Raw genomic sequence first — 14,241 nt, forward strand, 5'->3', positions numbered from 1 at the left:
GTACTGTTCACATTCTCCCCTGTATTATAATTAAGTGTGTATTTATCTTTCTCTTTTATAAGATTTTGTAAAATACAACATTTGTAAAAACATGAGTGTTTTCTTCCCCATGGCTTCTAACCTGTTGCATCATTGACAGCAGGTACTTAGAAATGTTAGTTACATAAAAGGAGACTTTTATAACCCTTTCATAACCCTTAAGTTTCATGCAGTTTTACATCAGGTTGAACTGCATGGCAAATTGCATCAATCAGATGAATATGCTCATTTAATCACCTTGCTTTGTCTCCTGACCAACACTGAACTCTGAATCCCAGACAACTGTCTCTAGTTATAGGGGGACCCCTGAGAGTGTGTGGATAGCTCAAAGCAAATTTTTTTTTTCCTATTAGAAAAATTAGCTTAAAACATCTTCCTTTTCTAAAACAGTACAGTAAAGTCTCACCTCATTTAAAACTTAGATTCTAGAAGTCCATGCCTAAGTGATAATCACAGAGAGTCTACATTATTCATGAATATCTCTCAGATCACACATAAAATACAGTATACCTTTTTGCCTTGTTTGTATGCACAGACCTGCATAGTGACAGATATACATATAAATATATCTGCAGAAACATCTGCTCTTTAATGTTTACTGCTGGACATGGGCTCAAAGAAAGAGATAGAAGATAGGGTCACCTGTATTATTTAGAATGTTTTTCTTTTCTCTCTCCCCCCCCCCCCTTTTTTTTTTTCTGAGAGAGAAAGAGAGAGTGCGCAGGGGAAGGGCAGAGGGAGAGGAAGGGAAAGAATCTTAAGCAGGCTCCACACTCATCACATAGCCGGACATGGAGCTTGATCTCACGACTGTGAGACCATGACCTGAGCTGAAATCAACAGTCAGATGCTGAACCGACTGAGCCACCCAGGTGTCCCAACTCCCCTTCTTTTCAAAGTGTGAATAGTAACTGTCAAATGCTCAGTTAAAGATGAATGTGCGACCCCACCATAGTGTCCTTGCTCTGAATGGAAGACCACATTGGAAAATGGAGTGAAAAATAACAGTACATTATCATACTTCTCTGTCTTTGCATACAGGCCAGATCTCCTGAATGTACATGAACCTGGCAAAGAGATATCTAAAGCATACTCCTTGCATCAGGCATTTTATGATAAAGGCCTGTTCAGTGTCAGAGCCCATTTTGATTTTCATTATCAGCAAGACGTCGTTCACCCAAGGAATTCAATCATCTGAGTAAATTGAAATCCTTCTTATTTATTTCAGAGCTATTTATTTCATTTTAGCCTAGGCCCAACAATTCCAAGTGCTTTGCAAAAAAATGTCAAAGGGTTTCTTGCCAAAATATTTCCCAGCATATTTCTGACTTTTTTTTTTTTTAAGAAAAGACTCCACTGGCTCCCAGGGGAACATTTTAGTTCCCCGGCTTCTTCTCTCTCTTATATTTAAAGGTAACTAAACCTACTCTCCCTCCATCCCTGACATATGTGGTGTATTTCATAGATACACCCTTGTCTTGCTACCCCATGCCTTCACCTCCGGGTGCATCTGGGCCTGCAGAACTCACATTCACGAGTAAAGAATTCCTTCTTTGTGCCAGAATGCTTCTAACTGAGCACATACCTGCTAAGTTGAACCTAAGGCCTTGCTACCTTTAGCAGTTGGCTCTCTCCAGCAGGGGGTGGCCAGGGCAAAGCATGATGGGAAAGGTTGTCCCGTTTCAAATCCTGGCCCCTTTTCTTAACTGCTGAGTGCCTTTAGTATTTCTGAACTTTTGTTTCCTCACAGGGTTGTGAATCTTCACACAATGTAGTTATTAATATCCTGCCAAATGCCCAGAGCAAGGAATCATTTAAAAGGATCAAACACCAAATGTCTGTGTTTAGTTCATTTTTTTCTGTTTCCACTGGGCTTGTAGAACCCATCAAAGTTTTTTTGTGGTGACTCGGAGAGGAACTTGCCCCCAGGTACATCATTGCAAGAAGATTGGGTAGCTTGTGGAGCACAACCTCTTTTAATTTTTCTAGCTTTTTAATATCTCAGCTTACAAATGCTCTGGTTAAGAGTAATTAAGGACTAAGAAAAGACTATTAAAAATGAAGTTTAGACATGGGCTCCTATGAGCAAATCTTTCACACAAGTGGAAAAGATGCTGTGTTTCATGTTAAAGTCTGTTTGAATGGTTTCTCCTTGAGTAATTGCCGCATGAATGGTTTTCTTGTGTCAACTGGGTTCCCTTTGAAGTTTCTGTCACTCGGGGACTTTCACATCTCCTCAGTCACTTAGCTTGGGAAGGATGTGGCTAGAGAGTAAGCCAAGGACACAGGAATTTCAGCTTTGTGGGCAACATGGATGATTCAGAGCAAAACAATGTCTCTAAATTGCCATTTCTTTTCCATTCAAATGTGAGCAACATACGTCTCAAAGAATCTCAAAGGCAGATTAAAGAAACACCTGAGGGGATTTTTCCTTGGCTCTGTCCTCTCCTTGAAAGCTCTTCCCCCAGATACCAAATCAACTTGGCTCATTGGCAAGTGGGTCACATGACCCCTCCTCTGTGATGTGTTTATCATTACGTGACTATATTATTTATTCATTTGTTTATTGTGTATATTATGCTTCTGTACCTGACCTATATAAGCTTCCTGAGAGCAGGAACATTATCTTTCCTATTCGTTGCTATAGCAACAGTCTTTAGACTATTCCTGGAATATGCTCAAGAACTATTGGTGGGACAAATATTGTATTTTAGGATCCTCATTGTACCTTTGAGGAAGTTGTGTTACTAAGAGGTAAAGTGATTAGTCCAAGGTCACACAGCTAGGTAGCAGTAGACAAGAGCAGGGGCAAAAGCCCTACCAACCTACCAACCAACTAACCAATCAGCCAACCAAAGACATGGTTCATGTTTTTGTCCAGGCTCCCCTAAAAGCTGACCCCAGAGAAAGTTTGTATGCAGAGAAAGTTTGTATGCAGAAAGGATTCCAGAGAGTGAGAGTGAGGGAGTGGTGGAGTGGAACAGACCAAAGAATACAAGAAGCATTGCAGAGTTGGCCTTTGCTCTAGGTGACTGTCCATCTCACCAGGACCCTCTTAGGAGCCTAATGTAGTTCATCTCAGAACTTTCTCTTTGAGGGGATCAAGAAGGGGGATTAATCCATTGGCTCCAGTCTCTACTGGCCAATGGTGGTCCCATGGGTGTGAACCTCACTTGTGTGAGTGCTGACCCCGACCTGAGTGTGGGTCCAGATGCACCTGAAAAAAGGTGGTCAAAACTGGTTTGGAACTGGCCACTGCAGTAGCTGTTGGAGAAAGCGGGGGGGGGGGGGGGGCGTGCTGAGAAGACCGGCTGTATTGCACATGGGCTGTCCCTTTCAGTTCATGGCATCTAGTCCTGAGCTTCTTCTCTCTAGCATAAGTGCTTCATGCTACTCAGTAGACATTGGAAGGGTTAAAGCATTTTGCAAAGTGCTCAGTGATTTATAGTAAAATGAACACTTATAGTACTTATAGTACTTATAGTAAAATGAGCTGTTGCAACCCAGAACTAAAATATTAATTCTGCAGAGTTAAAGAAAACTCAGGGTAATCACAAATGGCTCCAGACCCCGGCCAATTAATTACTTGACCTTGCAGTCATTTCTAATCCTTAAGAAAAGAAACAAGAGTCAGGATTTATGTGTCATGTCAGGAAATGAGAAGTTTCAGGAATCTTATCTGAACTACAGTAGCAACGGTTATGCATATGCTCAAATCAAGAAATTTGCTTCTGGGAAAATGATGAGATAATTCAAGTGAATATACCTTTATGTGAGCCTTATTGCATTAGACATACTAGTACATATCAGTAGCTTTCAGCACGAACACAAATTGCATTTGACCTCTGGCAAACACACTACTCCAGTTCTCTGCATTTATTTGTTTAATTGTGGAGAAGAATATGATTTTGGCACTGCTGTACTGCAAATATTTTTGCCTACAGCATAGCTTATGCCCAATAATGGAAAGCGTTAGATAAATCTTTATGTCGCAAATGGGTGGGATCCTAAACCCCAAACTTAATTTAATTGCTCCTTTGTTGAGCCCCATCACCACAGGATGGTGGAAATTTAGTCTCAGTTTGGAATGTTCTCCCATCCCTTTACCCAAAGGTTGCATCGAAGTCCTGGGGACTTAGAGTGCAAGGGCTTGAGGGCATAGAGTCCCTGGGTTTCAATGTCATCTGTTCACCCTGGCACTTCCTGAGATGTCCATTGTCCCACCACATCTCGGCCAAGCTGAAGTGGTCACAGTGGAGTCATCTCTTCTCATCTGTAAGGCCCCTGCAGAACCACAGGGTTCTCAGCCCCCTCTGCCATTCTGCTCTTCCCACACCAGGCCAGGGTGAGGTGAACTCTGGGAGCTGCAAACTCTGTGTTTTGCTTTCCTCCTCTCTAAAATAGAGATAAAAATACAGCTGATCAATTATTCGTGGGTTTTTATTTGCAAATTCGCTCACTAAAATTTCTTTGTAACATCAAAAGCAATACTGTTAGCTCATTGCCAGTCATTTGCAAACAAGTGCAGAGTGTAGGAGGGCAATTTGAATCACCCACAGCCTCATGCCCAGTTGGGGTAGGTCCAGGTAACACTCTGCCTTCTTGTTTGGTTTTCATTCTGTAAACAATTGTCCTTTAGTGGTGTATTTGGTACCAAATTGTTAGCATTTGTGTGCGTGTGTGTGTAATTTCACTGCTTAAGATGGTCCCTGATGTAGTGCTCAAGTGCCGTCCGGCCTTCAAAAGTGCAGGAACATTGTGATGTGCCTTGTGGAGAAAATATGTGTGTTAAGTTTTGTTCAGGCATGAGTTATAGTTCTGTTGCCCATGGGCTCAGTGCTAATGAAGCAACAATATATACTAAATATCTTTAAATGGAAGCACACCGTGTGCGTAAATGGAAAAGCACTGTGTTGTTCACTTGTTGAAGATGTGACTAGAAGTTTGCAGTAACTTAGCCCCGTATTTCTCCTCAGAGGAGTCATTTGCTACTTGCTAATTCAGTGTTTGGGGTGACTTTCGAGAACACAGCTACCACTAATAATAAGAATATATTGCAGGGCCACCTGGGTGACTCAGTTGATTGAGTGTCCAACTCTTGATTTCGGCTCTGGTCATGATCTCATCATTGGGGAGATTGAGCTCCATGTCAGGCTCTGTGCTGACAATGCAGAGCCTGCTTGGGATGCTCTCTCTCCCTCTCTCTCTCTGCCCCTCCCCTGCTTCTTCTCTCTCTCTCTCTCTCTCTCTCAAAATAAATAAATAAATAAATAAACTTTAAAAATTAATATGCTGCAGTACTTTCCTGAAAGGTTGTTGTGAGGATTGGATGAGCCAATATATGTTAAACACTTGGAATAGAGACTGACACAGTAAACACTTCTATCTAGACCCACCACAAGCCATTTCTTCCTCGAGGTCTTATTGCCTCCCTGGGGTCTACCCAGGGCATGAGGTGTTGGTCCCTTCTGTGCTGGGATCCCCCTAGTCATTTGGGGGTGGTTGTACCTACCCCCCCCACCTCCCCCCCCCCAATACCAGCTAGACCCTAGGAAAGAGGAGCAGAACCACTGCCTTAGGAATTCACCAGTATATGTGCACCCAGCATGAATGCCTTGCTCTTAAATCCCATTTCTACTGAATCTTCCTTCTATGTGTTTGGAGCCTAAGGGCTTTTGAAACTCAGAAGCAAGAAGACACATTCTTGTTTCTGTGCTTTCCACTTTCATGTCCTTCCCCCAAAGCAATGAGGTATTGCGGCTCAGCTTGAATGTGAAGAAGGGCCCAAAGGGACAAAGATATAAGGAAATACCCCAGGACCACAGGTAGTGGTGGGTGGATGGAAACAGTGGTCAACACTTTAAATGTTATCTCACCATCTTTTAGGAGAAAAGCTGCCTTGTGAATCTAAAGAAATGTCAAGCTGCTTGTGTCTTCTCTCTTTGACCAGAGTATATGTGTCTGTTTGATTTTCCATGTACTTCCAGCGTCCAAGAGGGCAGTTCATGTTTGTCTTATTCATTGCTGTGTCCCCAGTGCTTAGCACAGTTCTTGGAGAGTAGATGCTCCATCAATTTTTATTGATAAACAAATAGGTCCGAGGAGACACACACACACACACACACACACACACACACACACACAGTAACTGGTACTTATGGTAATTCTCCAGGATTAGTGTGTATATATTGGGGGAAGGTAGGAACCATATACCTAATTAAACACTTTCATGGCTATTTTCTTAGCATATAGAATAGAGTCAAAATCACTCTCTCATGAACACCATGGAAATGGGCGGCGGGGGGGGCGGTTTAGTCTGATCTCTTGCTGAAGTGAAGTAGCTGGCAGCACACTGTTAGCTCTCTTGACTTAGGCTATTTTGCCAGCAGAGTATGGATTGTTAAGCCACACCCCTGAAGCAGAGAGACAGCTATAGGTACATAGCAGATGTGGAGTTTGACTCAGATAGATTCTCTAGAACTGAAACTCCCCCGAATTACCCATTTTACCTATTATAGTTGCAAACTAAAGAAAAACAGCCCTATTTCAGTGTGTTTGGATTTCTTCCAGGATGAGCCATTGTTGGAGTTACATCGTAAGTTATGAAATGCAACATCTATCTGTCAAGCCGTTCGTTCTTCTGAGGTTGGCTATGGTCTGAGTTTGCAACATGGCCTGGCTATGTGAAGGAGCCAGCTAGATCATTTATGGGCTCTTCTTTGTAAAGTCCTGTTATCTGACATCAGCAGATGTCCTGTGGATGTTTCAGCTTATGGTCTGGCCAATAGCCTGATGATTAATTCCAGGGCCCCAATGAGAGTGATGTTGGAAGAGAGATAAATGCAGTCTGGATGTAGATGTGGGAGTTGTTATTGGCCTTTGTTGCAGCTAAGATGATGGGGCTTTGTCTTGAGACTATCTCTGAAGATAAAATCCTTAGCTTAAGCAAAAGCAGCAGAAAGGAAAGCCTTCCATGAATTCCTACAGCCCTCTGCTGGCCCTTATCATATCGGAGGGTGTGAATAGATAAAATTTAAATGTTTCCATCCAGAGTTTTAATATGGCGTCTATGGAATAATTACCCAATGGCCCACTATTCCTTCACAGGGCATATTTTGTTGTAACATTTACAACATCCCCCAATAGCTTTGGGAAAAACAAAACAGTTTTGTCTGTTTTGTTTTCCTCCCCTCCCTAAGAGGATTGGAAATTCTCCAAGGTCCTTGAAGCAGGTGTCAAAATTTTGCTTGACCAGTTCGTGAGGGAACTGACAGGAAAGACATAAAGAACAGTTCCCCCAAGTTCTTGCACAGTGTGTATGTGTGTGTGTGTGTGTGTGTGTGTGCACATGTGTGTGTGTGATTAGCAAAAGAAAAAGTGGTAGGTTAGATATAAATCTGATTAGCCTTCTACAAGTCAGTAAAACTATAAGTCGTCTGTAATATTTTTGTTACAAGTATGTTTGTAACTTGTCTATTAGGCTATAAAAACAGAATACAAATCATAGAGTCCTAATAATGTCTGCAAATTAGCCTCAACTTTATAGAACTACACATCATTGTGCTTTGTCAGTTTTAGACTGTTGGTCAAATATCCTGTAACAACAAAGAACTGTTGTTACAATTTCCCAAGAATGTCAGATAAGGGTGGACCAGGTTGGTTGGAAACTGCTCAAAAGAATCCAGGATCTCAGGCCGTACCCTGAAGCTTTAAAATCAGAATCTGTGCTATAGATTGAATGACTCCGTGTATATGCTAAAAGCCTAATACCCAATGTGATGTTATCAGGAGGTGGAGTGATTAGGTCATGAGGCCTCATTCATGGAATTAGAGCTCTTAACAAAGAGCCCCGATAAAGTTACCTTACCACTTATGCCAAGTGGGATCGCAGTAAGAAGACAGCCATCAACAAGAAGCATGCATCACCACACACCCAGTCTGCGGACGCCACGGTTGTAAACTTCCCAGACAACAGAAGTGTGAGAAGGAAATCTCTGCTACTCATAAACCACACAGCTTCTGGTATTTTTGTGATAGCAGCCCAAACAGACCAAGACAATCTGCAATTTAATAAGACATCCATGTGATCCAGGCACACCTTGAAGTTTAAGAAGCATGGCTCTAGACTGATACTTTGTAAATCAGGCACTTGCCACTGTTACTTTTTCCAGGTTTGGGATATATCTTTCTTCCACAATACTTGCCGCTCTCTGCCACACTGGGTCAGCGCTAGGCCCAAGTCAGCCCCCAGAATGATCCCTGATTCTAATCACTGGGCCTCGATGACCAAGTCCTTGCAGCCAGCCCTATGCAGCTTGTCACCCGAAGGCAGTAACTGTCTTCTCCCACTTCTGGGGAAGGGTTTGGAATTAGGGTTTCTGTAGCAAGTCTACAGGGCACTCATTTTTGGGCCCTTGTTCTGCCACTGTATGTGCTAATCATTTACATAGTGTTGTCGTGTTAGCCCTCACAAAACTCATACATGGAGGCCTCACGACCCCCACTTCTCAGAGAAGTGCCCAAGATCACATGACTAGAAAGCACACAGATGCAAACTGAAATCAGGGAAAATTCCAAACCCCTTCTCTCCATGCTGTCTCCAGTCACTTAACCACTGTAGCCTGTGGCTTTCAGATCGAATTCAACCAGATGAATTCCAAACATCCTCCCACCTCTAAAATCTTTGAATCCATTAATATATTGAACTCTTATGAACTTCATTGCTAATTAAGAGGAATCCCATAAAAATTATTAATAATCAAAAATAATCAATAAAGATATTTGGGGTGTCTGGGTGGCTCAGTTGGTTAGGCATCTTTTTTGGCTCAGGTCATGATCTCACAGTTCATGAGTTCAAGCCCCATGTCAGGCTCTGTGCTGGAAGCTTAGAGCCTGGAGCCCACTTTGAGTTCTGTGTCTCCCTCTCTTTCTCTGCCCCTCCCCTGCTTACACTCTGTCTCTCTCTCACTCAAAAATAAATAAACATTAAAAATTTTTTTTTAAATAAAAAAAATCAACATCATCTTGGTACCAGTAGCTAAGCCCTGGTTATTAACAAATAAACTCTTCGAGACTCCTCTATCATCTTTGAATACCCAGGTCACAGTTTTAGCATCATTTATTACAGTTTTTTAATACTATAGTTTATTTTTTATTTATTTTTTATTTTTTAAATTTATTGTCAAGTTAGCTAACATACAGTATATACAGGGTGCTCTTGGTTTTAGGGGTAGATTCCTGTAATTCATGGCTTACATACAACACCCAGTGCTCATCCCAACAAGTGACCTCCTCAACTACAGGTTTTTGTTTTGTTTTGTTTTGTTTTGTTTTGTTTTGTTTTGAGTAGCTGTTTACTGGAGCATCTGGGTGGCTCAGTCGGTTGAGTGTCCAACTTCAGCTCAGGTCATGATCTCACAATTTGTGGGTCGGAACTCCACATCAGGCTTTGTGCTGAGAGCACGGAGTCTGCTTGGGATTCTCTGTCTCCCTCTCTTTCTGTCCTTGTCCTGCTCACACTCTCTTTCTCAAAAATGAATAAACATTAAAAAAAAATTAAAGTAGTTGTTTACTTACCTGCTTCTCCCACTTGGAACTTCCTTCTGGGGAAAAGGGGATGGGGAGCAGTGTCTTATTTAGATCCATATCCCCAGAAACTAGGAGAGCTTTTCACATATATTCAGTGCTCACTAATATCTATTGAAGTACACTAAGCCAGCAGACATAAAAAGAGATTAGGAAGCCCTCCAATTGCAGGACTTGATAATTCTAGTTAATATCTAATATCAATCCATTATTAGATTTATACCCATACATTTATATTCATAAAATAAAACCACCATTCTATTGCACATGGAAGGTTTATTTCACACGTAAATTCTTTTATTTTTTTCAGTTTATTTATTTTGAGAGAATAAGCACACACACATGAGTGGGGAGGGGCAGAGAGAGAGAGAGAGAGAGAGAGAGAGAGAAAATCTCCAGCAGGCTCCATGCAGCCAGAGCCCAATGTGGGGCTCAAAGTCATAAACTGTGAGATCATGACCTGAGCTGAAACCTAGAGTCAGATGCTTAACCCACTGAGCCACCCAAGGGCCCCACATATAAATTATTTTAAATAGGCAGGGGTCTTTTGCTCCAAATTTTCTTTGTTCAGTGGAATGGTAAGTGTGAAGGAAAGAGGCATAAATGACAGGATAATGAAATGACAAATGACAACCATTGACCTGGCTATAAATTATAAGTAGTTTCAAAAAAGGAATGTGTAAGTTTTTCATAGAATTAATTAAGGTCAGGGCTTCTCAACTGGAGGACATTTTGCCCCCTATGGGACATTAGACACTGTCTAGAGACATGTTCGGTTGTCATCACTCATGGAGAAGTCGTTGCTGGCATCTAGTAGGTAGAGGCCAGAGATGCTGCTAAACATCTTATAATGCATAGAACAGTCCTTCACAACGAAGAATCTTTCAGCCCGAAATGTCAGCAGTGCCAGAACTGGGAAATCCTGATTTGGATAGGCCCACAAATAGTGCTGGGAATTTAGTACATCTTTATTGGTTGATTGCTTGGCTCAGCACATGACCTCTGAAACCAATGGCATCTCCATGATTGGATAAGGAGAGTCATTGTCTGATAGTGATCCAGAGGCACCACTTGTCCCAGAACTGCCCTCTGAATCATAAGTATGGCTGGCTCAAGGGCCTCTCCTTCTTCTCAAAGCCTGGGACCTACCATCTAGGACAGGTCACTATATGTGTCATTTGTCTATTTATGTATTTTCCCATCACCCATCAGTAGACCATATATTCCTGTTGGCAGGAGACATAAGTTTAACTTTTTCACATCCATTTGTCACAGTTTCCCATAATTCTGTCTTATAATGCTTTGACACTCAGGGCATGACAATGATGCTTTATTTTTGGGAATCATTGGTTGAACAGTTGGTCATCTGTAAATATCCTCTGTAGTAAATTGCAAGTAACCATAATGTAGACTGACCAGAATCACCCATTCTCCCACCATTTGGGATAAATTAGGAGTCATGGCATTTGATATTCAGATTTGTGTTCCTGGAGTCAGGATTTATATTAGGTGTTCAGGGTTAGAGAAAGAGAATTCCTTAAGTTCCGTTTTCTTCCTTGATTCCCTGGTTTATGAGGATATTGTCTTTATCTGGGAAATAAAATGGAGACTTCACTCACACAAGAAAAACAAAACCAAAAACAAAACTTTTCTGTCCAGGTAGATATTTGTGTTTGGTGAGACATGATGGGAGGTTGACATTTAAAGGTGTCTGACAGGTTGATCAGCCTACACAAGTTCGTGGCTCAGGTAGGAGGTGTGTTGGGCATTCATCTACTCACATCCTTGGGTACCCTCCCACCTCTGGGGGGTGCCCCTCTCTCATCCCTGCATTCTCAGGATCACTGATGCCTCCACGATGAACAAATACAGTGTCCTGCTTAGGTGAGGGGCACTTGTATTTTAAAATCCAAAGAGAATGGATCACTGCTAATGGGATTTCAATTATTATACCATTAAGGCAGGATAGATTTGGGGGAGTCCTTTCTCAGTGTCCCTCAAATCACACTGTCTTCAGCAAAAGCAGGTAAAACAAGCAACAGAAAGACAAGGACCTGAAAGGTCCAGGTCCTGTGACATGACAATACTATTTTTAAAAATTCATGTTTCAACTTGTGTTATTTGTTCTGTGGCTATCAACTAGGAACAAGTTCCTTTAGCTTCTAATAAAGGAATGAAGACAGAGTGCAAAGCTGTTTCATCTTTGCAAACTTGTGTCGTGCTAGGAAGCTTATTAATAGATAAACGACATTACAAATGATTTTATTGCAACCAGAGGTTGGTTTTCTCTGGGGCTATTTAAGGGCAGGAATTTTAGTTCCAAAGCAGTTTAGAGAGTACAGTTTGCAAGGCCACGGGACTTCTGTTGGTGTCAATATTCGTTTCTGGCACCGGTCCATTTTACTCTTTTATTATCAACCCCATATTATGAGTGAGGAAGTCCAAAATCACAGCAAGTACATGCCAGAACCAAGCCTTGAACCCATGTTTCCCGGTTGCAGATGTCTTGGCTTGCTGCTGTGTTAACTCTCCATCATAACCAGGCACTCTGCTGGCTTCAGGGAGCTTTCCCACTGAAGGGGAGGGCCTGGGCACCATGGGAAGAGAAGGCAGTTTGCTAAATATGCTAATGCAGCTTTCTTGCTTTCCAGGTTTTGGAGGTACGCTGGGTTACCTTTTGGGTGCCATCGACTGGGCCCATCTGGAGCTAGGAAGAGTGCTGGGCACAGAATTCCAGGTCATGTTCTTCTTCTCCGCCTTGGTGCTCACTTTGTGTTTTACTATTCATCTCTGCAGTATCCCTGAAGCCCCACTTAAAGATGTTATAAAGGACATTTCCCCACAGCAAGCCCCCCAGGACTTTCCATTGTCACCAGACAAAATGTACCAGTATGGGTCTATTGAGAAAGCTAAAAATGGTTATGTAAACCCGGAGCTGGCAATGCATGGGGAAAAACCCCCAAATCCTGCTGAACAGGTAAGATGCAAATTCTTTTTTCTTCACTCAGGAAAAATATCCTTGTTCTTACCCTTCTTATTTTGTTTATTATTCTTGGTTTTGTTTGCTTTTTTGATATGAAAATTTGATGTGAAGTCTAATTGAATTCTCCAGTCTCCTATAGCTCTTTTCCCTTTGAATTAAAATTTGCACCTCAAAAAAAATTGTGTGCGTTTTCCTCTGGTCTTCCTCTTACTCTTTTCAGAGCATCAAACTAGGGAAGATGAAGCTGGTTCCAAAATGTTAGACCGTAAGAGAAGCCTGGAACCATCTTCAGGCCTTAAGAAATATCTTTACTTCTTAGATTGGGATTATAAATTTGTTCTTCCAAATGATAGCATCCCTGGGTTGGTAACTGGGCTGGGCATGTTTAATTCGTGTCTAATGAACTGATTTGAAAAAAAAATTTTAGGCCATTTTCAGTGAACTAGTCAGTGAATTAATTAGCTTAGAATTTAAGGAAAATTCTACTAAATTACAGAGAAATTAGGTTAGGAGGAAATGGTCAGAGAGAAGAGGCTAGGGCTGTGTTGACCAACATATTGGCTATTCGTCCCATAAGGCTATTTAAGTTTAAATTCATTAAAATGAAAAAAATTAAAATGTCAGTTCCTTGGTTGCCTTAGCCACATTTCCAAGGCTTAATAGCCCCTTGGGGCTAGGAGCTACAGTACAAAGCAGTGCAGGTATGGAACATTTCCATCATTGTAGAAAGTTCTGTTGGACAACACTGACACACAGCTGCATGCTCCCTCAAGCTGACTTTGATGGCAATACCTCAGGGATGGAAGTACAGAGGATTTCCTCACTGGCAAAGAGGTTGTGAAAGACCTGGGTTTAAATTTTGATTCCTCTAGCTGGCTGACCTGTTTTATTCATTCAACAACCATCAGGCATTTGCTATAAAGAGCCTAAAGATTAAAAGTGCAAATGTTCAGATCCTGCCTCTACCAGCTCTGGAATGCATGACCTTGGGCATTTACATTCCTGTAAAATGAGAAAGTGATTCTGTCTACCTTTAAGTGTTTTGTGCAGATCACATGAGAGAATCCATGCAATGTTACTTAGAGCGGTTTCTAACATAGTGAGGTGTTTGGTAGAGGTGCCTATTATGAGCCTGGCAGAATGCTGAGCAGTCCAGACACAAAGAGAGAACAGACTTCATCTGTGCTCTAACAGAACTTTCAAACAAGCTCAGTGAATCTCATCTCTATGAGCTTGACTTCTCTTGTTGGGTTGTCTTCTCTATATTCTAGGGTTATTGGGATGTTCAACTGAGATGAAGCAGGGAACGGTGCTTTTTAAGCTTTATATAAGTCTATGAGCATAGTACAGTCAGTATTCACTCAACAAACTACTTTGGGTACGGAGTATGTACAAAGCTCTCTACCAGGTATTTAGGGATCATAAAATTGACTGATGTCCCATTCCTATGCTCAAGAACTTAAACAGCCCTACCAGGGGGCATAATAAGCCAATACTTATTTTCCAATACTTATTACCAATACTTATTTTCCAAGGTAGAATATACTTACTTTACAAAATGAGGGTGGCTGTGCAGTTTGATAACTGGGATTATTATTTTTTTAATGGCAAGAAGCCTAAATTATTTCAGGATT

At 41.6% G+C, this 14,241-nt stretch overlaps 1 protein-coding gene across 1 annotated transcript in view; it reads left to right on the forward strand.

Annotated features, from left to right (window-relative positions):
* The window catches only part of SLC45A2 (solute carrier family 45 member 2), a 32,177-nt gene that overhangs the window by 6,154 nt on the left and 11,782 nt on the right, over positions 1-14,241 (forward strand). The window contains exon 3 of the mRNA XM_042960546.1: positions 12,276-12,601. Within this exon, the coding sequence (XP_042816480.1) occupies positions 12,276-12,601 (326 nt within the window). The remainder of the gene's footprint in view (positions 1-12,275; positions 12,602-14,241) is intronic.

The sequence above is a fragment of the Panthera tigris genome, chromosome A1, assembly GCF_018350195.1.
Source record: "Panthera tigris isolate Pti1 chromosome A1, P.tigris_Pti1_mat1.1, whole genome shotgun sequence".
NCBI lineage: Eukaryota > Metazoa > Chordata > Mammalia > Carnivora > Felidae > Panthera > Panthera tigris.